Source organism: Lithobates pipiens, unplaced genomic scaffold (genome assembly GCF_037356315.1).
Source record: "Lithobates pipiens isolate NorthernLeopardFrog02 unplaced genomic scaffold, aLitPip1_a1.2 Scaffold_13, whole genome shotgun sequence".
In the NCBI taxonomy this organism is placed as follows: Eukaryota; Metazoa; Chordata; class Amphibia; order Anura; family Ranidae; genus Lithobates; species Lithobates pipiens.
Window position 1 is genome coordinate 270,340,688 of NW_027507718.1, and position 27,847 is coordinate 270,368,534.

At 46.0% G+C, this 27,847-nt stretch overlaps 1 protein-coding gene across 1 annotated transcript in view; it reads right to left on the bottom strand.

The window, feature by feature from the left end:
* Nucleotides 1-13,882: 13,882 nt before the first annotated feature.
* The window catches only part of LOC143974851 (alcohol dehydrogenase 1-like), a 52,460-nt gene continuing 38,495 nt past the window's right edge, over nt 13,883-27,847 (bottom strand). Inside the window, exons 8-9 of the mRNA XM_077476611.1 lie at nt 18,626-18,764; nt 13,883-14,083 (exon numbers count right to left, since the gene is read on the bottom strand). Coding sequence (XP_077332737.1) covers nt 14,059-14,083; nt 18,626-18,764 — 164 coding nt within the window. The 3' untranslated portion in view covers nt 13,883-14,058. The remainder of the gene's footprint in view (nt 14,084-18,625; nt 18,765-27,847) is intronic.

Here is a 27,847-nt window from a genome sequence, read left to right on the forward strand (position 1 = left end):
CTGGGTGGACATGGGTTGTAGTGCCCCGGGCTGCTAGGCCAGAAACATAAGGCCTATTCCAGGCAGGAAAAACAGCACAGGGTTGGGACTCCAGGCTTGTAGTCCAACCAGAAGTAACGGTCCTGCCAGCCAGGGAACCAGTTGTGGTTGGAGGTAGAGGGGAAGCTGTCGCCACTAAGGGACCATCCACCTTGCTCCTGGAGACCACTGTGAGTAAGCTGAGGCCAGTACAAGAGCAGACTTCTGTCATTTGGCCAGTTCATTCGTTTTTCGGACAGTTAATGGACACAGAATCGAAAATTGTTGGGACATTTTTGAGCCAAAAGAATGAAGGACAAATTTGGAAATTTTGTGTTTCTCGTCCAAACTGTTTGCACAAGGTATATGTAAAAAACAAAAAAATAAAAAATGGATTCATTTATGTCCACTAAATGATATATTGGTCATTACATGACAGCACTAGTGTTTGCTCTCACGGCAGAATGTTTGTTTTTCAAAAATGGGTTTGGCAGATTTTTCGTATAGAGTTTGGCAGGAAGGGAGGGGGAGTCATAAGAGGACCAATGAGGGCTTCAAAACTGGAGGTTACATAGTTAGTAAGGTTGAATAAAGACACCAGTCCATCTTGAGTGATTGTCTACAACTGTCCCTATCTCTGAGCATTGCACACTCACATCAGTCCCTACTCTCAGGGAGCCCACAATCCAAGGCCCCCATTCATATACTAGGGCCAATTATGGACAGAAGCCAATTAACCTACCTGTATGTCTTTGGAGTGTGGGAGTAAACCCACACAGGCTCAGGAAGAACATGCAAACTCCAGGCAGGTAGTGTCGTGGTTGGGATTTGAACCAGCAACCCTTGTTACTGCTAGGTGAGAGTGTCTTAATTCAACCTTACTAACTATGTAACTAATAAAAAGGCTCTATTCACACTTCCAAATTGCACTGCAATTGTGGCAAAATGCACCACATGTGTTTGGTTGCCATTCATTCTTAATGGCACCTCAAATGCGGTGCAATTTTTCCACGATTGTCATGCACCAAATGTGGCAAAATGAATCAGGCAAAGCTGTCGCCCAAAAGAAGCACCTGCTGCTTTTTTGGCCACAAGCTTTGCGCAATGAGTTTTGTCGTGATTGCCATGTGATTTTGTCATATGACAATCTTGGCAAAATCACACCGTGTTTGAGGTGTCATTAGGAATAAATGGCACCCAAACATGCATGGTGTGTTTTCCCACGATTGCAGAGTAATCACAGGCAGAATCACAGCTTTTCTGCTGACGTTTAAAAATCACGAAGTGCAAATGGGGCCTAAAGATAGCTGATGATCAAAAAAAGTCAGGAAGATTATCAAATTTCATGATGATCGGATGTGCTGTGTATTCAGGATGTGTGTGTATAGTACAGGGATGGGAGATGGCTAGGCACGCTGTCAGGGTACTTAATTGGCTGGCGTAGCTGGCAGACGTGACTGCATGTGCGACTGGTGCTAATGCAAACACAGCATCTCCAGAATGCCTTTCCTGGGCCCTGCTTTTCTGTGCTGACCACCACCGCAGGAGCGATCACAACATCTCCAGAATACTTTCAGACGTCCCTGGGTCCCTGTGCTGACCATCACCGCAGGAGTGATGCCAAACATGGCATCTCTCCAGATGTGAACATTCATAGCTGCAAATTTTCTTAGCCCACATGCAGCCCACAGGCCTTGGGTTGGATGCCCCTGCTGTAAACCTTGTTGTAAAAGAAATAGGCAGCAAAGAAGAGGGTGTAGCTGGGTGTGCTGCCAGCTGCATATACCTTATATACTTGCCCTTCACTTCCCTCTCCCCATTGTCACTCTGCATCTCACCCTGAGCTCCCCTGCTGTGGGAACATCGGAGTGGCTCTGTGTGTTTCCCCGCTCACTCTTGCTCCCTTCCCTCCTCTTGCTATGCAGACACTATGGATCATTTGAAACGTAGGTTTTAAAAAGGCACTGTAGAATACAAGCGAATAGGTGCGGAACTACCATACAGTGCTATCCAGGCAAATTACCAGAGATTGGGGCAGACCAGTGGGGGGGGGGGGGGGGGGGACATGAGAGTGCAGACCCACTGCTGGGGTCTGTGCACTGTGTTGAAAGGAGACACACCTTGTACAGAGATCTGGTGCCTTTGCTGTGTCCATGGGAGCCTAAGGATTGAGCTGTAGAGATATTGCTTGCCGATTTGGTACCAATGCTAAGAGACTGAGTCTTGTGAGGACCTGATTGTAAGGGCTGAGACTTCTGGGGCAATTGATCACCAACTGATCACCAAGCATACTGGATCTGATCTCTTGCATACCTATAGTGGTAAGCAGAAGGACTGTTTAACTCCTTGCTGCTCACAGTTAATGCCAGCTGAGACTGTCCTTACTTTACCGCCCATCAGCAATCACTTGTGTAGAGTCTTCAAGGGACAGCTAATGTCCACCACCTATAGAAGAGCCCCAGCGAAAGCCAGACAATATGTACTATTAGGTGCCAGGTACTTGTAGTCATCTCCAGGAGTATCTTTTGTCAGTAATACATACACAATCACTTTTGGGGCTGTATGCGCAGAGCGTATTCAGGGATGCCTTTTTTGAGCAGTTGCTACCGAGAATCACAGTGAGGTTACTTTTATGCCATTCATGCTACACGGCTGATGCTATTCTTGCTGATACTGTGTGAACTAGTGTGATGGGGCTTAGCCTTATTGTAATGTAAGTTAAAGTGATACTAAACAGAAAAATGTTAATTGCCATAATTCATTCACATCAATAATATATATCATGCAGCTCCTGCTGGGGAAAGCACTACATTGAGATGGAACCTTTGAAATCTGCTGGTTAAAAGTGAATTTCAGGCATCCCTTGAAAAAAAAGTTGAAGTAGGAGGAAAAGTACAGGACTTAAAATATCTGCTATGATTAGGCTCAGTGGCCGTGGCAAAATGCGTCAAGAGGCGTGGCCTCACAGGCTGAAGCACTTGTGTAATGGTGGCTGGTCAGGAGAGTGGAGTCACTTAATTTGTTGTATGTGTAGCACCCTCTACATTTAGGTAGTTGCTAAAGTAGTGGGTTTTTGTGTATACTGACAGTGCAGGTAAATTTAGGCAGGCCTAGCTGTGAGTTAGGCCTGTTTGTTTTGATCTGAGGGCGGGGGGGGGGGGGGGTGGTTTAAGTGTAGCAGCAGGTGCTTCAGCTCTTGGATGCCTCCTTTGTTTCCAGGGAGAAGGTTCTGTAAAAGGGGCAGGGCAGAGAGCTGGAGTGACATGGGGTGCATGTGGGAGCCCTGACCAATCCACAACTAATATTGGCAGGGGGCAAGCCTCCTATATATATATACCCATGGTAAGCCTGCTGTGGGGGGAGTTGTCGGTGGATGAACTGAATGATGGAGTGTTAGACTGTCGTGGTCTGAGGGAACCCCCTTTCTGGGGGGGGGGGGTGCACCTCAGGTCGGGACCTGGGAAGGAGCCTCGCTCTACATGGTCATTGGGAGGTGTCCTGGAACAGAAGCAGGAAAGAGGACAGTTGAGAGCACTGCCAGGCAAGTCATTCAGGAGGGATCCATTCCGGGGTCGGTGAGTGAAAAGCACAGTGGAAAGCTCTGGAAGAGACATGGCAGGAGTTGGATATGGAGCCAGAGGGAGAGACTGTGGGGTTGTTGTGAAGTCAAGTCGTTGCAGCCGGGAGGGCTGGCAGGACTTGCATTTGGATGTGCTGGGAATAGTAGTCCACCAAGTGTCAGTTAGCACATTTATTCTTCTAATCTAAAATGATTGTTACCACAAAGGGCACTGCAAATCCCTGCCTGTAATGGGCCATTAGGAAAGCATTAGGACTTATTCAGAGTGAGGCTTAGCGATGTGCTAATGGTGACAGGAATCTAGATTTGAACAGTGACGTGAAGGAAGTGATCTCAAGTAGTGTACTGGAGGAGTTGCAGAGGAAGAGACTGTCAGATTTGGATTCAAGCTACATTTATTTCCATTGCTAAAGAATCATTATCTGGACATCCCATGTCCCTTTTCCCCATCCAAGTTTAATCCCCTAATAAAAACAACAAAGGGGGGCGTGGCTCGGCACCGTACCAAGATGGACGCGTAATTGTCTAGCTCCCGTCCAGTCGGCCCTGCAACTTCAGCTAACGGCTTGTAGCCAGCATTCCAGCGACCGAAACATGGAGAGACAGGAGGATAAGTCAGCGGGGAATCGATCGAGATCACCGGCTGAACCGGATCCGCACTCAGCCAGACAAATCCCTGAGATCTTCAGAGCGCGGCCCAGAGGTAGCTCTCAAGCCTCCGCTGCAGCGATGTCCCGTCCACACCGCTCCCACAGCAGAAGCCCGCTGCGGGATAGGGGAGACCCAGCACATCGAGAACAACCAGCCATCAGCTTGGAGGATCTCAGGTCAGTAGCAGCGAAAATCAAATCCACCCTAGCTGCAGCAATAGCGGATCTCAGAGACGACCTACACTCCATATCGACGAGAGTGGAAGACATGGAAATCACACAGGCCCGCCATGATGCCTCCCTCTGCCAGGTCCAGCAGCTAACGGAATCCCACGCCATTCACCTGCGGGAGATTAACCGCCACATGGAAGACCTGGACAACAGGGGGAGACGTCGGAATCTACGAGTGCGAGGCATTCCAGAGTCAATTGAGCCTGTTAACCTCTCGCAAACAGTGACTACAATCTTTAATGACATTTTGGAAAGACCTGCAGACACTCCGATTAGCTTTGAGAGACTGCACAGAGCCCTGCGGCCTAGGAACAGAGATGCAGATCCCCCACGTGATATCGTGTGCTGCCTCGTGGAATTCCCACTAAAAGAAGAGATCCTCCGCAAGGCCCGGACCAGAAATCAAGTAATATTTGAAGGAGCCCAGATCAAGATTTTCCAAGACCTTTCAAACATTACGCTGCAACGTAGAAGAGAACTTAGACCACTGCTGGATGTCTTACGAGACAGAGCAATACAATATAGGTGGAAATTTCCTTTTTGCCTGTCGGTAAATCACCAAGGTCGTACGGCGAACTTAAGGGTACCGGAAGACATCGATCACTTCTGCGCCACCATTGATATACCAGTGGTAAGCTTACCTGACTGGTATAGCGACTTCAGACTACCGACACCAGTCAGATCCGCGTCTATGGAAGGCATAGAAGAAGCAGGGAATTTTAGCCTGGGAAGACGCCGCCGACCAGTCCCTGCTCCCCCTTTCCAGCAACCACACCCGAGAGAGAGAGATGTACCTAGGAACGGCAGTCCCTCAGCATCTCCAGCACACCGCAGAGCTCGGATCAACTGATCGTTCTAACCGTACGTATTCACATTCTCTGACGTTGTTTTGATGCTGACCTCACAGTCCACCCTCGTTTTGTTCTTCATATGGCCTCCCTTCCTATGCACCTTTCTCTGATTCAGACTCCCGTTCATGATTCCTAGCACCATCGAGCAGCAATACGAAGTTTGATCCGCATGGATCGTCTACTCTACCCCCCCAACCTCCTCCCCCCATTCCCCCCTCTTCCTGCACTTGAAAGACAAACCCCTTAAAAACTAACGCAGAGTTCTCTACCTATTCGATGTACGGTTCGGATCCTCGCGTTCGGAAAAGGCTGCCCACATCACGCAAGCTCGGCAGAACTTTACAGTCGATGTAAGCGATCGTTCATGCGAAGCCTAACAGGGTCGGGTGCCCGAAGATCTAGGGAGCGTTCGTCGGTTCCAGGTATGATACTTCATTGTTTGATCTTCTCTGGACCTTCCTAGGAAATCCTTTAGACGATCGATTCTCCCCTACGACCCCCCACGAGGGGTAAAAGGAACGACTGACTACGATTCTCTCACTGCATATTTGAATGAAGGTGAACTTTCTCTAATATTGTTGCCATGACTGAATCATTTTTGATGGCAAGTATGCGAAACAAAGGGGGGGGTTTTTTCTCTCCCCCCCCCTTTTTTTTTTTTTTTTTTTTTTTGTTTACCATGTGATCTACATTTTGCCACCCGGTCTGTATTACATTTTTGTCTACCTAAATGCTTCAGACTTAATAAGAGGGAAGCTTCTTGCAAAAGGAACCTAGTTTTTAGCTTCAATTCTAGACCCGCCTCTATAGCAAGTGGGGCATCAGGATCAAATTTCACTCACCACTATCCAAATAATATGATGTGCACTTATAAAACTGGATGCAGGGGGGTAGGGTTATATTAGCTTTATCTTGGGTTCATGTCACGGGGGATAGAAAACTAAAGAGAAGCTTCCCTCTTCCTCCTAGTACGTATTATTTTCAGGGTTTATCGTATGCAGCAGGCGGGGGGGGGGGGGAAAGGATTTGAACTTGTTATTGTATTGCTACTCTATACCAGTTTCTCTGAATTACTTGAAGGGGGGCACATTTTTGGATTGTTATTACCCTCTCTTATGTGTTTATGGGAATTGTTAGGACCTGTGAGGTCACAGTTTATTGTTTTTTTCCACCTTTTGTTATGACCTGGTACACAGTCTAATGTCTCACTATTTTAAACTTCTTAAATTTTATTTTCATGTTTTCATTGTATAAGGCCCCTTTTATTCTTTTTCTCTCCCCTTACTCAGTATTGGGCTTTTTCAATGCATCTGCAGTTTTCCTCTGACAGCTGCTAGTAGACCTTGTAGTCATCACTCCTACTAAACTCCTCTTTACATTCTCTGACCTGACCTTCATGCTACTTAACTTACCTAACATACCTATTCCTTCCCCGATAGCATGTTATCCTAGCCACATATGACCTAGTGTCGCTCGGGACTCATTTATCCACGTACCTCCTGTCACTTATTCGGCAAAAGCCGAACTATTTCGCCTTATGGCCAATATTGGACACCAGAGCGAATACATCTTGATACTTTGCACACCACCTCCACGCGACCGACGCAGGTAGTTACGGTCGACTATCCCGGTTACTAAATCAAGGAATTCTAGGGACGACAGGTTCGCCCCCGTAACCGGTTTCACCCACATCCCCCGCCCATTCTACGACGCTCGTCTCATAGACGCTTCCTTTCTGTTCCTCTTTTCCCCCTCTTCCCTTCCCCCTCCACATCTTTCTCCTCTCTCTCATTTTCTTTGCCCCCCGGGACTCCTTAAACCTACTGATATTCTTACACCTAGTTCCCCTCATCAGTGATTTGACCATTCTGATCACCATGCCTTCATCGTATTCCCCTAGTAAGTATACCTCTCTTAAGATAATTTCGCTGAATGCAAAAGGACTAAATTCCCCGGAAAAAAGATCCCAAGTATTGACTAACATGAAATCTATGAAAGCTGATGTAATTTTCCTCCAAGAAACTCACTTTCGACAAAATTCCGTTCCCAAATTTCAAAACCAAGCATACCCCCATAGTTTTCACGCCTCATCCCCCACATCCAAGACTAAAGGGGTCTCAATTTTATTCTCTAAAAATGTAACCATCCAGATCTCAGACACGCTTGCTGACATAGAAGGTAGATTTCTCTTCCTGAAAGGGACCATCAATGGTAGATCTATGACTCTAGCAAATATATATAGCCCGAATGCATCTCAAGTGACCTTCTTTCGAGAAACAATCAATCGCTTATCTTCCTTCCAAGAAGGTCTCTTGATTTTTGGAGGAGACCTGAACGTACCTTTGGAACCGATCTTGGATACCTCCTCGGGTTCATCTCATCTTCCCTACAGAGCCATCAACCAGATCAGAAAATCTCTCCACAATCTCCTGCTCCATGACACCTGGAGGACTTTGTTCCCCCAAGATAAAGACTACACATTTTTTTCTGCACCGCATAATAAATACTCACGCATTGACTACATCTTTGTTCAACAACAGTCCCTTGACTACTTATATTCGGCCACAATAGAACCCATGACCACCATCCGGTTGCTGCAACGCTTGTGTTCCCTGACAAGCGTTCCGGTAACTATGTTTGGAGACTAGACGCCAGCATTTTATCTGACCAGACTAAAACCTCGGACATAAGGGACTGCCTAACGAATTATTTTCGAGAAAATGACACACCTGATGTTTCACATGTAACACAGTGGGAAGCCCACAAAAGTGTAGTAAGGGGGAAGATTATTTCTATTGCATCCGCAATTAGAAAAGAAAAAGCCGCTAGGTTAGCGACTCTTTTCTCTAGACTCAAATCCTTGGAGGCTACACATAAACGCACTCTAGCTCAAAACACACTCTCAGAACTTTTAGAGGTACGCTCTCTCATCAAGGAAGACTTGGAATTCAGACTGAAAAGAAAATTTATTCTCACAAAGAAACTGTTCTACGAATTCGGAAATAAAACTGGACACCTCTTAGCCCAGGCCCTCCACACGAGAAAGGCAAAACACACAATTCGTCTACTCCATTCCCCTACGGGCAAACCCATTGTGAAAAATCAAGACATTGCACGGGCTTTTGAAAAATATTACAAATCACTCTACAACCTTGAACCCAATAAACCTAGCGATCTCCCCTCTCGTTTGCAATCAGAAAAACTGCGCTCACTCCTTGACAATCCATCTCTAAAGAAAATTTGCCCAACCATTGCGGACACTTTGGAAGCCCCAATATCTAGTTTAGAATGGAAACAGGCCGTGAAACAACTTAAACCTGCTAAGAGCCCGGGCCCGGACGGCCTCACTGCGGCCTATTATAAAACCTTCCTAGACACCCTGCAAAACCCTTTCCTCAAAGCTTTTAACTCGACAGCTAACACTAGATCCCTCCCCACGGGGCTTTTAGAAGCCCACATTGCGGTAATCCCGAAACCAGACAAAGATCCTACAAATACAGGCAATTACAGGCCAATTTCGCTATTAAACGTGGATCTAAAGATCTTCTCTAAAATTTTGGCAAACAGACTGCTACCTCTGATTCCAGATCTAGTCTCAATTGACCAAGTAGGTTTTGTCCCTGGACGCGAAGCTAGAGACAACACGCTCAAGGCCCTCAATCTACACCATATCATTACACAGTCGAAGCAAAAGGGTTTCTTCCTGTCCCTAGATGCAGAAAAGGCGTTTGACAGAGTGTCATGGGAATATATGGAAGCAGTACTCTGCACTCTAGGCTTGGGCCCAAACATGCTTAACTATATTCTGGCTTTATATTCCAATCCAACAGCTAGAGTAAAAGCTAATGGCACTCTGTCAGACGCCTTTCACATACGCAACGGTACACGGCAGGGTTGCCCGCTATCCCCCATTCTATTCATCTTAACACTTGAACCCTTCCTGGAACAACTAAAAAGCAACCAAAACATCAAAGGGATCCGTACACAACATAAAGAATTTAAATACGCCGCCTTCGCGGACGACATATTACTTTTTTTAACTGAACCTATAACCACTATCCCGAATCTCTTAGCTGAATTTCATTCTTTTCAGTCTGTTTCCAATCTCAAGATTAATTTCTCAAAGTCGTACGCACTCAACATCTCCCTAGCACATGACACAGTGTTACAATGTGAGAATAACTTTCCATTTCAATGGAGAACAGACCACATAACATACCTTGGTATCCAAATCCCCCCCAAGCTAAGGGACCTATATTCCAAGAACCACCTACCACTATTAAACAAGTTAATCCTGGATCTTTGCAGATGGAATAAACCGTCTTTTTCCTGGTTTGGCAGGGCGGCCATTCTTAAAATGAACGCCCTGCCAAGGCTACTCTACATTCTACAAGCGGTTCCCATTCAACTCCCACCAACATTTTTCAAGACATACAAATCCATCTGCTCCAAGTTTTTATGGAACGGCCAAAGACCCAGGATTAGCTTCAAATTCCTTACTCGCCCAAAATCTTTAGGTGGCATAGGCCTACCCGACATAAATAACTACTGCTATGCCGTCCACCTGTCCCGAATTGCCGACTGGAACTTACACGCAACCTCTAAAGATTGGGTCTCCCTAGAATCGTCCTTCTCACTTGCCCCCCTGGGCTCCATTCCGTGGTTCAACCCGAAAAGTCTTTCAGTGTCTATAAAGAGCCATCCATTAATTGGTCCGACTTTGCATTACTTCCAACGCACCTGCAAACAAACGCAGATTTCGTCTATTCCCAGCCCGTTAACGACGTTCAAACTAAATACAGACTTTCCTCCAGGTTTGTCCACCCAATTCCTAGGTCCAGAATGGACCACGTCCCAAGCCAGAGCAGGTAACTTTTTCTCCAGAGGCGAGTTACTATCTGCAGCAGACATTGCAGAAAAACTAGAGATGCCCCCTATCCCTCCTTGGCCATACATACAAATTTCCCACTTCCTCCATTCGTTAAACAGAAACCAGGATTGCTCCCGTGCTCTAACCCCCTTTGAAATACTATGTTCCCAACACTCCCCACAACGACACCTGATAGCCTATACACATGCACTTATCTTTGACCATTTCAGCCCGAGGGACTACGTTGCTTATAATCGCTGGGAAGAGGATTTGAACGTTTCCCTGACAGACGAACAATGGAGTAATATCTTCCTAACCACGCATAAAGGCACGTTAAATGTTAGTTCGCAAGAGAACAATTATAAGGTACAAACCAGGTGGTATCATACTCCAGTGAAACTAAGCAAATTATTCCCGAATGCACAGGACAGGTGCTGGAGATGCCTCTCGGATACAGGAACATTCCTTCACATCTGGTGGTCCTGTCCCTTGCTGGTCCCTTTCTGGTTAGAAGTCTGCAAAATCACTACACAGGTTACGACATATACGATTGAACCTACTCCAGCGCAGTGTCTACTGCATCTCTTTCCCGGATCCCATAACACCTACCATAAATCCTTAGCCATGTTTATGCTAAACGCAGCAAAACAATGTATCCCAACCAACTGGAAATCCAGCCACGCACCCACAGTTGCAGAATGGTTCAGCAAGATCAATCATTCGGCAAAAATGGAAGAGCTGATACACACTGCTCGTGACACGCCTTCGAAATTTAGTTCGAAATGGGCCTGTTGGATCCACTTCAAGACCACCCCTACTTATTCTAATCTTTTGAATGGTCGTCCCTGAACCCTGCCAGCTTAATAGACATAAAAGATGTCCTACCCTTCCTGTGATAGTTAGGCTTAAAACTCCCCCTTCACAAACCGAATGGCTACTTGCAATAATCCCGGGGGGCAAACCCACAAAACCCTTCTGTTTTAACTTCATTTCTCCTACTTGTGCTAATTCCCTCTCACTCTCCTTAGGTCCCCCAGCTACCCTTTCTCCTACCTTCCCCTTCCCCACACCCCCACTCCAGATTCCCCTCTTCTGAGCATATGACTTCTTCATTACAAGCTTTTATAATCCTCACCAGTCATTACCTTCCATTAGACCCTAAACTCCACGAAGAATTACTTAGCAATTAAGGACTAGGCTCACACTAACCTTGACTGAACAAGATTATAAGCCCTCTGACTAACACGGATGCCACAATCCCCATTTTGCCAGATGCACAGTGTCCTGGGGATATCTTTGGTGTGTCTGGGAGTGTGTTTGTTTGTAAACTCCCCGACTCCACTTTAGAATTATATTGGTGTGTGAATCAAACCTAGTAACCTCTCTGGCCAAACCCTTGGGAATAGAGCCTAGTTTCCTAGACATTCGATTTACAATGGGTCTGAACAGCACAAATCGTAGTAGCGTGTGAATAATATTGCAAAATTGTTTGAGTTGGTGTCGATTCTGATGTTAATCCTCTTATTACCTACATTTTGCTATGTTGTATTACCAAGTACTTGTTATCTGAACAAACTCGGAAGAGATATGTTTGCTTGTACTTACAGTTTTTCCCCTGTATTGCAATAAACCTCAATAAAATTTTCTTTAAAAAAAAAAAAAAAAAAAAAACAACAAAAACAAGCAAGAGACTGTACATTGTCTGGGAAAGTGTGCCACAATGGATGTCTGACCAGCAGGGTGAAATGTGTGGATGCTAGAACACGCAGCGACCCCACGGGGGCACATTACATATGCATTGCTCTGGATGGACATTTTGACAACCTGCACCCCTTCACTTGTGAATCCTTGGAAATGCAATTCCTGGTTTGAGCATCATTCTAAGTGCAGTTTAAGGTAACACTGACGGCTTGGTACCACATACCACAGCATACCTTAAGAGGTCTAGTGGAGTCCAGAACTGTAATACTGTAATAATATGGCTGATCTGTGTATACATTGTTATCTTCATGTACATAAACTGTCATACTAGCAATACACTGCTTTATGCGAAGTGTGAGCACATCAACATACATTATTAGAATCAATAATCCTTGATTGCATTACACGTGGTCAGTGTGATGCTGTGCCAACTTAAAAGTAGGTTTATTGGAACTTTTGGGATGTTTCCACATACAGATCGCTTGTGAGCAGAGGCGTTCCTAGGTCTGCAAAAGATCTGGGGCTAGAGCCTGTAGCAGCGGTCACCAACCTTTTTACAGGCCCGGGGGGGGGGGGGCAAAGGCTGGTGTTGGTATTTCAATCATCATGGCACCATGGTTTATATGGTGTCAGGGTGATTGAAGTGCATTGTTTCTATTGTTACATTCTAATATATCATGAACTGGTTAAACTCACCATAATGCAGTATCAGTGGGAGCCATGGGCGTGTAACTTGCCACATCTCTTGTCACCAGATACAGCATGTGACTTGCCACCATCGCCTGTCACCAGATACAGCTTTTTAACTTGCCACCATCACCTGCCACCAGATGTGGATTGTCACTTGCCACATCACCTGCCACCATTTGCAGATTGCCACGTCACCTGCCACCATTTACTGATTGTCACTTGCAACCATTTGCTGATTGTCACTTGCCACGTCACTTGTCACCATTTGCGTATTGTCACTTGCCGCGTCACTTGCCACCATTTGCGGATTGTCACTTGCCACCTCACCTGCCACCATTTGCAGATTGTCACTTATCACGTCACCTGCCCCCATCTGCAGATTGTCACTTGCCACCATTTGCAGATTGTCACTTGCCACGTCACCTGCCACTTAATGCAGATTGTCACTTGCCACGTCACCTGCCACCATTAGCAGATTGTCACTTGCCATGTCACCTGCCACTAGATGTGGGTTGTCACTTACCAACTGATGTGGATTGTCACTTGCCATGCCAGAAAATGTGCATTGTCACTGCATTGTTTAAAGGCTGGCAGCGCTGGTCCATTTAGTGAGGACAGGAGAGCAGAGATGCAGGGCGGGCAGTGAGAGATAATGTAATCTCTCTGCTCTCTGCTGCACCTCCAATATTGAAGAGGCCCATGCTGTGAGCGTGGAAGTGTGCTGATGTGTGGCAGGCAGTGAGAGATGATGTCATCTCTTTGCTCCCTGCCGCACATTGCACCCACACTGAAGTGGCCCAGCTGTGAGGGCGGAAGAGTGGTGACGTGGAGCAGGCAGAAAGAGATGATGCTATCTCTGCTCGTCCACCTGCTCATCTCTCTCCTCACATACACCTCTAATGCAGCATGCCTGCTTGTGAGATGTATTGAAGTTGACTACTTGGAGCATAAAATCCAAAAAGCAATATACCACTACACATCCCAACATTTTTAGCCATTCTTGTTTATGTTTGTGCATTTACACCTAACTAAAGTTTATGTATTTTTATTTTGTTGCAAGACAAATATATTCATTTTTCTGTTTCTAATCAGCTTGAAACTTGTCTGTCATATTAAAGGCACTCTACACGGCAGTGAATGTGACATTCACCGAATATTCACTATATGTAAATTTTCCTGGTGCATGCATTTTAAATTACAGAGAATGATTAACTAACCATAAATGTTTGGTGAATGTCACACAGTCCCACTATTTTATAAATATGCTGTTTACATTAACAATTTGGAATCATTTTTCAACAAAATGTAAAGCATTTTATTTTGGCTTGTGCCGAGCAAAGTACATTTTAGAAATCATAAATCTTAAATTATAAATCATAAAATTACATGTAAGTAAAGATTGTCATTATTATTTGTCTGAATCTATTCCATTATGGGTGATACTGGTCCAAGAAAACACTCTTCAATTTAGAATAACAAGACTGTGCGGATGCTATAAAAAAAGAATAGAAAATGTTAAAATAATGTACATGAAAAACAAATCACTAATCAAGATTATTCTTATTCCAATGTGACCCAAGCCTTTACAAGTGGGTCATATAGTTTGTAGATACATACACTGTAAGTTCATCATACACCATCACTTTTTACTGCCCATAATAGAAATTAAGGAGGTAGTATACGGCATATGTGTTCTTTAGGAAGCCAGTAAAATAAACACTGTTAGTCCTTGTACACACGGTCGGACATTCCGGCAACAAAATCCATCGGATTTTGTCCGAAACTTGTGTTGCATACACACGGTCGGACAAAGTTGGCGGAACATCCGATCGTACGTAACGTGACAACGTTATTTCGTTACGACAGGACTACGTTCAGGCTAGTAGCCAATATCTTTGGTCTAGGAATTTGATCTGAGCATGCGTGGCACTTTGTCCGATCGGAATTCTCTACACACAATCGGACAAAGTCCGATCGGATCATGTTGTCGGAAAGTTTTATAGCCCAGCTCTAAAACTTTGTCCGTCGGATATTCCGACGGAAACAGTCTGATGGAGCCCGCACACAGTCGGATTATCCGACAACACGGTCTGATCGGACATTTTCCGTTGGAATGTCCAACCGTGTGTACAAGGGCTTAGACCTAATAGTGAGGTGAGAAACTTATATGAACTAACTCTTAAAATGTGACATCAGAGACAAGATTCTTGCCCTTCTATAGCACCTCTGCCAGTTTCTACAAAGGAAAAAGTCACCCATAAATGGAACAGATAGGTTACCACCTGGCAGTGTAAGCTGCAAAGATATGAGGGGCCTAAGTAGACATGCTTGCAATAGAGGCCCAGCCATCCATAATTTGTCCGCCTGCCGGTCTGTGCTCCACTTCTCTATTTGTGACCTAAATATGGCTAAAATGTTCCTGTTGTAGTCAGATTACAACTTTCTTAAATGTTCACACTGCAGAAGAGCTACTGTAGTGATCACCATAGTCAGGATTCTATTGGATGGTTGGTCACTTGCTTCCTTAGGGATGATGACCTGCTCTGTGGTGCTGCAAAACAGCATGATACAGATGCCATGTAGGCTGGGTGGGTCTATAAGACATTAACAGTGAGAACACTTAAACAGGCATAATTAAATAAAACCTAAGCCTATTCACACATATGCCATGCTTCTTGTACATATAAAATATGGAGCATGTTATATATAATTTAACATAGAGTGTAGGGGTAAGGAGCATGCATTGCACAGCATGCAGGAATCAGGAGTATGTAATGTACAAAGTACAGGGTCGTGAGAATGTATCAGCAACTAAACACCCCTCTCCCAGCAAAAATCCTACCCCCAGCACAAAATCAAAACTTCCTTCTTCCAAGCAAACCCCCTCTCAAGGACAGCAACAATCCTTAAAAACCCTGCTCACCCATGTCAGCAAAAACTTCACACACACTAGTAGCCCCCCTTCCCGTATCATCAATTAAAATCTCCCACCCCCAATAAAACATCTCCTCATCCCCATGAAAATTCCTTCTCATATCATCAGATAAAATACTCCACCCCTGAAGAAAATCCATTCTCACACACCATTAGATAAAATCTCCAATCCCTCAAGAAAAAATCTCTGCATGCCTGACAGCAAAAATCTAACATCCCCACAAGGAAAACTCACCCCATCAGATTAAGTTCCTCACCCCCAATGAAACACTACTCATCCCTTCTGCAAAAATGACATTCTTCCCAGCATTACAAAAATCCACCAGCACAAACATTTCTGCCAAGCCAAAAATCAACCCCTCCCCCAAAACCCACCCCAGCACAAAAAACATTGCTCCCCAGCACTGAAATCCCCACCAGGTGGCAGTCTTAATGTTTTGGGGAACAGAAACCTGATACTGGATAAGGCCAAGAAATACTGACACCTCTAGCAGACATTTGGAGACAAATGTTTTGGTGTAAGAGGGTTAAATGATGTTCTTGTTAGGATGAAAGGTAGACACCACTTTAGGAGAAGAGACATCTAACAGAAATTAAGGCATCAAGGAGAGCCATCTTGTATGTGAGAGAAGTCAGATGGATATTTGATTCATAGGATGGCTTCTGCAGATTCCAACATAACCAAGTTGATGTCCCCAGTCCATGTACAGGGGGAATAACACAGGCAACCCAATGCATAAAAGCCTTTACTAGAAAGATACCTCCAATCTCTGAAAGAAAATCACCAAGGCATATATGTGACTGCTGATGGCACATAATGTTGGCCAAGGCCAGACTGGAGGAATGATGAAATGCATCCCACACAGCACTTCCTATAATGGAACTTCCTTGCTTTGCACAATGTGAAGAAAGCCTTTAAGGTGCAATGGTAGGCCATAAGAGAGCTTGACTTCCTAGTTTTCTAAGAAGCGTAGGGGTGATAGCATTTAAAAGGCCTATGTCTTTCAGGACCTAGGTTTCAACAACCATGCCATTTTAAATCAGTGACCGAGTAGCAGAGGTAGAATACTGGTCCTTTGGATGATCTGGTAGTGCCCATGAAGAATTTGCCAAGGGCCTTTTTAGGTCCACATACCACGGTTTCCTAGGACATTTTGGAGCAATAAGGATCACCAGGGTGCCCTCCCTCTTGGTCCTGTGAAAGAATCTAGGCAATTCAGAGATGACAAGGCATAGATCAGGCTGAACTGATCCCATGAAGTTACTGAGTTATCTACTGTGAAGGCTAAAGGATTCCTATTTTTGCTGACACATCTGTGCAGTTTGTTGCTGAACTTGGGCATAAGGAGGTCTATATCTGATGCCCCCTGCCTGTGACAAATGCCTTAAAGTGGAGTTCCACCCAAAAGTGGAACTTCCGCTTTAAGTACTCCTTGCCTCCTGACATGCCACATTTAGCGGGGGGTGTGTACCTAGTTTAGAGTAGGAGTTTCTGTTCCACTTCCTCCTTCCTGCTCTTGGCTGCCTAGGCGACTCCTCCTCTCCCCCTAGGCGGCCCCTTCCTCTCTGCAATCTTCTGGGACACGTCACAGATCCCAGAAGATTGCCTGGCCACTAGCAGAGGACATCGCAACTTGTGCATGCGCAGTGTGTGCCTGGCCGTGAAGCTGAAAGCTGTCATGGCCGGGATCCCAAAGTTGCTATTATGGCGCCAGCGGAGAGGAGGGGGGAGAGGAGCGAGGCTCTGGGCGCTCGCATCTCTTGACCATGGGACAGGTGTCTGTTTATTAATAGTCAACAGCTACACTTTTTGTAGCTGCTAATAAACCAAAAAATATGTGGAACTCCGCTTTAAGGTCCATTCTCGGGGGTTCAGGCATTGGTGACTGAGGTAAACCAGCTAACAATATTCTACTTTGGAATGTGCATGAAAGACAGGGCCAGAAGCTGAAGTTCCATCCAAGCCAAAATCAGGCCCGCTTATCTTTGAGTTGCGTAGCTTCTGGTTCCTCGCTGATTGTTGACTTAAGCCACAGTAGTGGTATTGTCTGAGTGGATTCCGGTCTGGTGACCCTGCAACTAGAGGGATAAACATTAGAAACACAATCAGTTCACCCGGAAATCCAAGCTGCTGATTGGGAGTCGAGATCACTCCAACAAGCAGGTTTCCTGAACCAAGAGGGCCTCTATGACTCTGCCCCAGCCCGATAGGCTTTCATCTATCATAAGCAACTTCAAAATAAAGAAGAAGGACTTTTCAAACTCCAGTGCCATCTAGATGGACCTGTAGGGTACCCTGCAGCCAGACCACATGCTGCACGCTGGCCAAGGTGGGTGCCAATAGCAGGGTCCAGTGACTAAGCACAATATAGCCAAGTCCTACATCTTCCATCCAGCAAGGTGCAATTACAATCCACCACTGCTGAGGAGAAAACCTGAGCTGTCTGGATAGCTGCTGGAGGCACTGCAGTGGCTTAGAGAACGAAAACGTGCTAGAGTCTGTAAAGAGATGTGGCAGTGGGAGCGGTTACACAGAGGTGTCCTGCAGCTTTGATTGATTTGCCAGTGTCTAATCACCCAAAGATAGCTGTATAATCCAGTGATTAAAAAATGCGCTCCCTGTGTCCTGTGATGCACGATCAAAAGTTGAGCTTTTACCAGAAACGACTCTGCTTAAAAGAATTATGCTTTGTATTTAGGAATGCTCCTTTAAAAAATGAACAGTTTCTTGATGATGTTTCCTCTCGAAATTCACATGCAGGACAGAATCTCTTCAGCCTAGACAGATTTTCAAAGGTGATCTGTGGTGAATTTCTGTATGCATTCACCTTACAAGAAAATAATTTCTTTATGCATTAGGCCTTTTCTATAACAGCTATTCTCATCACTGTCACAGAGCGTAAAATAAATTCTCTCTAACAATTAAAAGACAGCAATACAAAGTTTTAACATACAGTAGTATCGACATCACTGGGTGTCGCTAAGCATAGACCTTGGTGTCTTAGACCACAACCTCTAGCATACCCACAAATCCAATTCCTTTCAAAAAAGTACATTTAAAAAAAGAAATTCTAAATGTAATTCAAATACCAATACCAACCTTTTTCCAGATCTTAGAAGCTGTAATCCTTCATTTATTTGGGAAAAGGGCAAAGTATGGGTCATTAAACCTTCCACGTCAAATTTGCCTGTCATGTAGCTAGATACCAACTGGGGGATATGGTCCCTAGTTTTAAGACCTGAAAAGTTCACACTCTTGATTAATACAGGACTATAAAATAAAAAATATAATAAAATTCTATAAATGTGTTATGTATCAGGCATGCACAAATTTACAGTATGTGGCACCCTGAACAGACATTGTACAGCTTGCAGCACAACAATTTAAGTGCTGATGGACTGAGAGTTATTCTTACATCAGCAGTTAACTTTTTACACACATACAGTAGCTGCGATGATGTGTTTTTAATGGAAGCATGCACCATTGCTGTAACAATTTAGACTTTTAAGATTCCAGTTAAAAGCTACAAAAAATTATAAAGTTCTTCAAAGAGTAAAGCCAGCCATACATGGTTCAAATCCTGCCAGCCATACACAGTTTCTGCTGAACTGGCTAAGATTCAAACCGTTAATGGGCAGGCTGAATGTACCAAGTTGTTTGATCAATCAGCTATGATTAAGCACTGTTTGTAGTGTGAAACGCATAAGCTTTTTTGTCAGTTCTGCTGTGGCATGTATCTTTGATGCCAATTTTTGAATAAAAGGCAAAGATTTCTTTGGAGTGAAGCTGTCCAGAACTTCTTCCGATTTTTGATTGCTACATGCATTGCCAGCACCTGGGCTTCTAAACTAGAGGAGAGGCTTTCTACCCCTGTTTGACCTACCTGGAGTGGTGATATCCTTCTTTCTACAATCAGCCTGCCGGATTCTCTTACAATTATCGCAAGAGGCTGCTATAGCCACTAATCACTGTCTACTCCCAGCAAGGGTGGCTTCCCCGCCCGTCCCTGCCCCCCGCCAGGAGCAGACAATTGCTTGGCAGGAGGGAGTCTCCTGTCAGCACTGTCTGTGTTGATGAGGAATAGTGCACATTTTTTTCCTGCAACCCATGGTATGGCCTGCCTAAGGACTCTATAGGTTGTTATTTAGAGCTTTTAGAGATAAGGCATATAGATTTTAAAATATTTCTCAATGAAAGAAAAAAGAAAAAGCAGTGCAGGCAAAATATTTACTGAAAAAATAGACAATAATATCAACAGGAGAGCATGGCAGAGAACATTGCAGCAGATTAACACAGAAACCTCAGACATGATATATTGGAGACTTTCTTAGGAGAGAGTTGGAGTTGGAACTATTAGTCTCCAGCTCGCTGCTCTGCCCTCAGTAAACCGTTCAGTGAGTGTTGGGCTATGGAGGGGGTGGGAAGGGCTGGCAGAGGCTGAGTCAGGTGCCATTCAGCTTTTCAGAACCTTGACCGACAGCTGACAGCAAACGTCAACCCACTGTCAGCTGAAAATGGTTCACAAGAGTGCAGAACAAACTGCACTCCTGTGACCCATAGGAGACCTAGAGCCAAAAAAGCTTTGGCTATACTTCTCCTTTAAAATGTCAGTGCAGAGGTGAGCAGATTAAATGAGTTGAAGCATATGTATTTGATTTTGATGTACACTCTGTATGAGATATATATTTTTGAGCAGGTTTATGTGTATTTATATGTTATTTGGATTCCGTTTATATTAGTGCTACACTTATTATATGCTCTAGCAGTGTTCAATCACCTTAGCAAAAGTCAGATATGCCTTCAAAAGTCACTCTCGTGTGTAGTTGTGAAGGAAAAATTAGAGCTCAGATCAGCAGCTTTTGGAGGCCATTAAGGAAAGCATTTGCAGAAATAACACGACTCTAAGGTGGTGAGAAGCAGGATGTTATGATACCCCCTCTTGATGACAGTTTTCAAAATGCAGTCATATATTTATTTTACCACGTGCTACAGTCAGATAACCAATATATTACTAGGGATGAGCGAACGGTTTGACCTGAGCATAAGTCGGGCCGAACTTTGGTTGTTCGGGTGTTCTGCAGAACACCAAACAATATGCGGTGTTCGGGGCAAATTCGAAAGCCGCCGGAACACCATTAAAGTCTATGGGACATTAACATGTAAAATCAAAAGTGTTCATTTTAAAGGCTTATATGCAAGTTATTGTCATAAAAAAGTGTTTGGGGACCCGGGTCCTGCCCCAGGAGACATGAATAAATGCAAAAAAAAGTTTTAAAAACTGAAGTTTTTTCAGGAGCAGTGATTTTAATAATACTTAAAGTGAAACAATAAAAGTGAAATATTCCTTTAAATTTCTTACTTGGGGGGTGTCAATAGTATGCCTGTAAAGTGGCACCTTTTCCCCATGTTTAGAACAGTCCCTGCACAAAATGACATTTCTAAAGGAAAAAAAGGCATTTAAATGTACTCACGGCTATAGTGAATTGTCAGTCCCGGCAATATAGATAAGTCATTGAAAAAAAATGGCATGGGATTCCCCCACAGTCCATTACCAGGCCATTTGGGTCTGGTATGAATATTAAGGGGAACCCCAAACCAAAATTTAAAAAAAATGGTGTGGGGGTCCCCCCAAAATCAATACCAGGCCCTTCAGGTCTGGTATGGATATTAAGGGGAACCCCACACCAAAATGTAAAAAAAAATGGTGTGGGGGTCCCCCTCAAAATCCATACCAGACCCTTCAGGTCTGGTATGGATTTTAAGGGGAACCCTGCATCAACATTTAAAAAAAATGGCATGGGGCCCCCCCCAAAATCCATACCAGACCCTTATCCAAGCACGCAACCTGGCAGGCTGCATGAAAAGAGGGGGGATGAGATAGCATCCCCCCTCCTAAACCGTACCAGGCCACATGCCCTCAACATGGGGAGGAGGTCCACCTAAAAAAAAATATTAAAAGCCAGTACCTACAAATACTGCAGCTGCTGACTTTTAATAAATGGACACTCACCTGTCCCAGGGTCAAGCGATGTTGATAGCCAAAGCCAATCAATCTCACTGCTCTTGGCAGCTGCTGCTGCCATCCTCGGTGAGGGAATCAGGAAGTGAAGCGTTGCAGCTTCACATCCCGGTTCCCTATTGTGCATACGTGAGTCGCATCCTAACTGGTCCCGCTATCTCCTGGGACCTGTGTGTTTCCCAGAATACAGTGGGGGGAGCGGGAAGGGGCGTGACTCCCACAGGAATCGATTTCCGGAAGTGAGGGCAAATACCTGTATTATACAGGTAACTGCACCCCCCTCCCCCCTGAAAGGTGCCAAATGTGACACCAGAGGGGGGGTTCGGAAAAGCGGAGGTTCCCTTTTGTGTGAGCCGGTCCTTATGTATTACTATTAATTACTACAGCATGTAAATGTGATTTTATAGAGTATGAATATTATATACATCAGATATCTAGATCACACCGCAATGCACATACTCCTGTATAGTGATGGCCGAACGGTTCGCCCGGCGGTCGTTTCGCGGCGAATTTCGGCTGTTCGCGGTCCGCCCGATCGGCGGACTATTGCCGCCGTTCGCCCGGCGGACTTCCGTGTTTTTACTGTGTAAAGGAACTTTGACCTATGATGACACATCCATCATGGGGTACAGGACAGCCAATTGAGACATTACAGCACATGGACACTTGGACATTCCCCCTAACTTATAAATAGACACGATCCGGCGGCCATTTTACATTCTTTCTTCTGTCACTATAGGGAGAGGTTGCTGTGTGGAGCAGGGATAGATTGCAGTGACCTAAATCGCTAGCTATTTGGTACACAAAAGTTCTTTTCAGGACTGGTATAGGTTTTAGGTGTAGTTCATGATATAGGTTTGAGGCAGTGCTGTGCTAGTGATTGTTGTAGCAGCCTGAGTGTCTTTTGTCAGTTTAGAGAAAGGGACAGGACGGTGTGTGCTGCAGGGACAGTCAGTTTAGTCATTAGCTGTTACTATCAGGTCCACAAAAGTGCTATTCCAGTTATTGTTCCAGTAGCCTCTGTTTTGTCAGTTTATATAGGGACAGGCACGAAGCTGTGTGTGAGGCAGTAAGGGTCAGTTTAATCAGTAGCTGTTACTATATTAGGTCCACAAAGGTTCTTTTCAGGACTGGTATCAGTGGTATGGTAAAAGGCTTGTACACTTATAATATTCTTTCTTCCAAATATAGAAAGAATATTATACTTGACTGCTGCCCTTCTGCTGCAGTCTGCTAATCAGTCACACACAACCTACTTGTTCCACAAAGGTCCTTTATAAGGACTGGTAACCTGGTGTAGGGTGCTAGAGTACATAGGGTTGAGTGAGGTACAGTCTGCTATTCTATAAGGACTGGTATAGGTCCACAATACATATGGTTGAGATGCACTACTGCTGACCGCAGCCCTATACTGCAGCAGTCCTGCATCGGTATAGGGACTGACGTACAGTCTGCTAATCAGTCACACACAACCTACTTGTTCCACAAAGGTCCTTATAAGGACTGGTAACCTGGTGTAGGGTGCTATAGTACATAGGGTTGAGTGAGGTACAGTCTGCTATTCTATAAGGACTGGTATAGGTCCACAATACATAGGGTTGAGGTACACTACTGCTGACCGCTGTCCTATACTGCAGCAGTCCTGCATCGGTATAGGGACTGACGTACAGTCTGCTAATCAGTCACACACAACCTACTTGTTCCACAAAGGTCCTTATAAAGACTGGTAACCTGGTGTAGGGTGCTATAGTACATAGGGTTGAGTGAGGTACAGTCTGCTATTCTATAAGGACTGGTATAGGTCCACAATACATAGGGTTGAGGTGCACTACTGCTGACCGCTGCCCTATACTGCAGCAGTCCTGCATCGGTATAGGGACTGACGTACAGTCTGCTAATCAGTCACACACAACCCACTTGTTCCACAAAGGTCCTTATAAGGACTGGTAACCTGGTGTAGGGTGCTACAGTACATAGGGTTGAGTGAGGTACAGTCTGCTATTCTATAAGGACTGGTATAGGTCCACAATACATAGGGTTGAGGTGCACTACTGCTGACCGCTGCCCTATACTGCAGCAGTCCTTCGTCGGTATAGGGACTGAGAGTTTTGTCACAGGGTCATTTAAAAAATGACAGGCAGAGGAAGAGGCAGGCCCTTCCGCATGGGTGGTAGGGGTAGGGCAGGAGCAACAGCCTTGAGCCAAAGTGGGAAGTTGCAGAAGGTGCGTTCAATTCATTTAAAGGACGCACCAGACTTGGTTGAGTGGCTCACTCAGCCTTACTCTTCTGCACCCTTCTCATCCTCTCGATCTGCACCCTCTTCTTCAGTCTCTGCTATGTGCACCCCCAAAGACACTACCACCAACAACACCACCACCACCACATACCTTCCGCTTGAGTCACAGGAATTATTTTCCGATCCATATCAAGACATTTCTGATGCGCAGCCACTCTTGGTATTGGATCAGGAAGAGGAGGTAGCAACAACCGCTACTCAGCAGTCTGACGACAGTACCCAAATCAGCCCAAGGAGGAGGTTGGTCCCCGGTGTTGCTGCCTACTCCGAGATCTCTACTTATAGCGGTGGGGAAGGTGACGTTGATGATGACGTGTCTAGTGATGTCACGTGGGTGCCCACAAGAGAGGAAGAGGAGGGGAGTTCAGAGGGAGATATGGACCAGCAGATAGGGAGGAGAAGCAGGAATAACTTACATTGCCCAGGAGGGACAAAGCAGACTGCTAATGTATCAGGAGTGAGTCATCGACCATGTACGGTCACATCAGTGTGGGCTTTTTTTAATGTGTCCGCTGCTGACAATAGCGTTGCCATCTGCAATCTTTGCAGTCAACGCATTAGTCGCGGTAAGTCCAACACTCACCTAGGGACGACCGCCTTAAGAAGGCACATGAGCTGCCATCACCGAGCCCAGTGGGAGCAATGGAACACACAAAGCCACACTCCAGGCTCTCACCGTCCAGCTTCGTCTTCTACTTCTCCTTCTCCTCTCTCCTCACAATTGTCCTCCACTCCACCTTCCATCACGCCAAGCTCACATTTTTCTGCAAAAAGGCAGGCTTCAGTGGGCCTAATGTTCGAGCGTAAAAAAATGATGACGCCGGATAACCCTCTTGCCCAACGGTTGACGGCTGGCTTGTCAGAACTCATAGCCCGCCAACTACTGCCATATAAACTGGTGGACTCGGAGGCCTTTCGCTAATTTGTGGCCATTGGAACACCACAATGGAAGGTCCCAGGAAGGAAGTATTTCTCACAGAAGGGCATCCCAGAGCTATATGGCCATGTTCAGCGGCAAGTGAATGTATCTCTGGCACACAGTGTCGGTGCCAAGATACATCTGACCACAGACACGTGGTCTAGCAAACACAGGCAGGGAAGGTATATCACTTTTACTGCCCACTGGGTGAACCTTCTGACGGCCGTCAAGCATGTAACCCGTGGCACCCGTGTAGATTTGGTTTTACCGCCACAGATTGCATGCCGGCCTGGCCCTTCTTCTCCTCCTCCTCCTACTCCATCCTCCTCCCTCTCCTCCTTGGCTGACTCCTCCTTTTCCGCTGCTAGCGTCTCTTCTGCTGCGCCGCTCAAGCTCCCCAGAACCTATTCGACATGCCAAGTGAGACGTTGCCATGCCGTGCTGCGTCTGTTGTGCCTGGAAGCCAAGAGCCACACTGGCCCGGCACTCCTTTCAGCTTTGCGTTCACAGGCAGATCAGTGGCTAACACCGCTCAATTTGACAGTTGGTAAAGTGGTGTGTGACAACGGTGACAATCTGCTTAGCGCATTGAAACAGGGCAAAATCACACATGTGCCATGCATGGCACACGTCTTAAACTTGGTCAACGATTCGTTGTCAAATACCCTGGGGTCCAGAACATCTTGCGGCAGGCAAGGAAAATCTCGGCCCATTTCAGAAGATCTAACACGGCCATGGCTCGCCTTGCTGACATTCAGCGGCGACACAGTCTGCCGGTCAAACGTCTTATTTGCGATTGCCCGACGCGATGGAACTCAACCTTCTATATGCTTGATAGGCTGCTCCAGCAGAAACGTGCAGTTAACGTCTACCTGTATGAACATCTGCGGCAGAACAGGTTCTGGGGAGCTGGGGGTTTTTTCACCGCGCCAGTGGCTGCTCATGCGCGACGCATGCAGACTTCTGCGCCCATTTGAGGAGATCACCAAACTGGTCAGTCGCAGCCATGGCGCAATCAGTGACATGGTACCTTATGCCTTCTTTATGGAGCGTGCATTGCGTTGTGTCATTGATCAAGCTGTGGAGGAGCAGGAGCGGGAAGATGAGGAAGTCACAATGCTGGATGAATTCCCAGGGGGGGGCTACTCTATCTGAGACAAGTGAACAACAGGAGTCTGAAGAGGAGTCAGAGGAGGATGGTGCCGGGGCGGATGAGGAGGAGCAAGAAGAGCATGCTTTAAACTTTTCTGGGATCCCTGTTGTGCGTGGATGGGGAGAGGAGAATGAAGAGGACGACATTATCCTGGATGATGAGCAGGCGCCAGGCCACCACACCGCTTCCAGTTTAGTGCAAATGGGGGCCTTCATGCTCCAGTGTTTTAATAGGGACCCCCGTATAAAAAAGCATAAGGGTCAAGGACCAGTACTGGGTGGCAACGTACTTAGACCCCCGGTACAAACACAAAATGGCGGAAATGTTACCGACGTCACAGAGGGCTGTCAGAATGCAGCACTTCCAGGCCTTGCTTCGAGAAATTCTGCTTTCTGCTTTTGCGTGCGCTGGCAGAGGAGCAATTCCCACTCCCAAAGAAGGAGTTGCGGGTACCAATCCAACAGCGCCTGCAAGAAGAGGCCGGTTTGAAGATGTGTTGGTGACTTCGGATATGAGGTCATTCTTTTAGCCGACCCATCGACAGGTGTCATCCGGATCCAGTATCAGGGAACGCCTAGACCGTCAGGTGTCCGACTACATCGGGTTAACGGCCGATGTGGACACTCTGAGGAGTGATGAACCCCTGGACTACTGGGTGGGCAGGCTTGACCTCTGGCCAGAGCTTGCCCAATTTGCAATCGAACTGTTGGCTTGCCCCTCGTCCAGTGTCCTGTCCGAAAGGACGTTCAGCGCAGCAGGGGGGATCGTGACCGATAAGCGTACTCGCCTAGGTCACGACAGTGTTAACTACCTCACATTTCTAAAAATGAATGAGGCATGGATCTTGGAGGAATTCAACACATGTGACCAGTAGACCATGTATATGTCGATAAACAATTTTTTTAATCGAGCACACAGACCTTCTTTCTTCATTTGGCTCACTTCCTTGTGCAAAAAAAGCACACCGTACTATATGCCCGTACCCTCCTGTTTGAAGAGGTTGAGCGGTGTCATATTTCTACTGGGGCTGCTTATTATGAGGGGCTCCCACCATCCCTGTGCTGTGCTGACTTCCTCCTGGGCCTGCTTATTATGAGGGGCTCCCACCATCCCTGTGCTGTGCTGACTTCCTCCTGGGGCTGTACCTCTGCTGTGCATATTATGAGGGGCTCCCACCATCCCTGTGCTATGCTTATTATGAGGGGCTCCCACCATCCCTGTGCTGTGCTGACTTCCTCCTGGGGCTGCTTATTATGAGGGGCTCACACCATCCCTGCGCTATGCTGACATCCTCCTGGGGCTGCTTATTATGAGGGGCTCCCACCATCCCCGTGCTATGCTCATTATGAGGGGCTCCCACCATCCCTGTGCTATGCTCATTATGAGGGGCTCCCACCACCCCTGTGCTATGCTCATTATGAGGGGCTCCCACCATCCCTGTGCTATGCTGACTTCCTCCTGGGGCTGCTTACGTTGCAGGTGTCAGTGCTGTATATCACGGTGCTGATGTCAGTACTCTCTATCACGGTGCTGCTGTCAGCGCTGTATATCACGGTGCTGGTGTTAGTGCTTTATGTCACGCTGCTGATGTCAGTGCTCTCTATCACGGTGCTGTTGTCAGATCATTCTATCACGGTGCAGGTGTCATTGCTGTATGTCACGCTGCTGATGTCAGTGCTCTCTATAACGGTGCTGCTGTCAGTGCTGTATTGCACGGTGCTGGTGTTAGTGCTTTATGTCACGCTGCTGATGTCAGTACTCTCTATCACGGTGCTGCTGTCAGTGCTGTATATCACGGTGCTGGTGTTAGTGCTTTATGTCACGCTGCTGATGTCAGTGCTCTCTATCACGGTGCTGTTGTCAGATGACTATATCACGGTGCAGGTGTCATTGCTGTATGTCACGCTGCTGATGTCAGTGCTCTCTATCACGG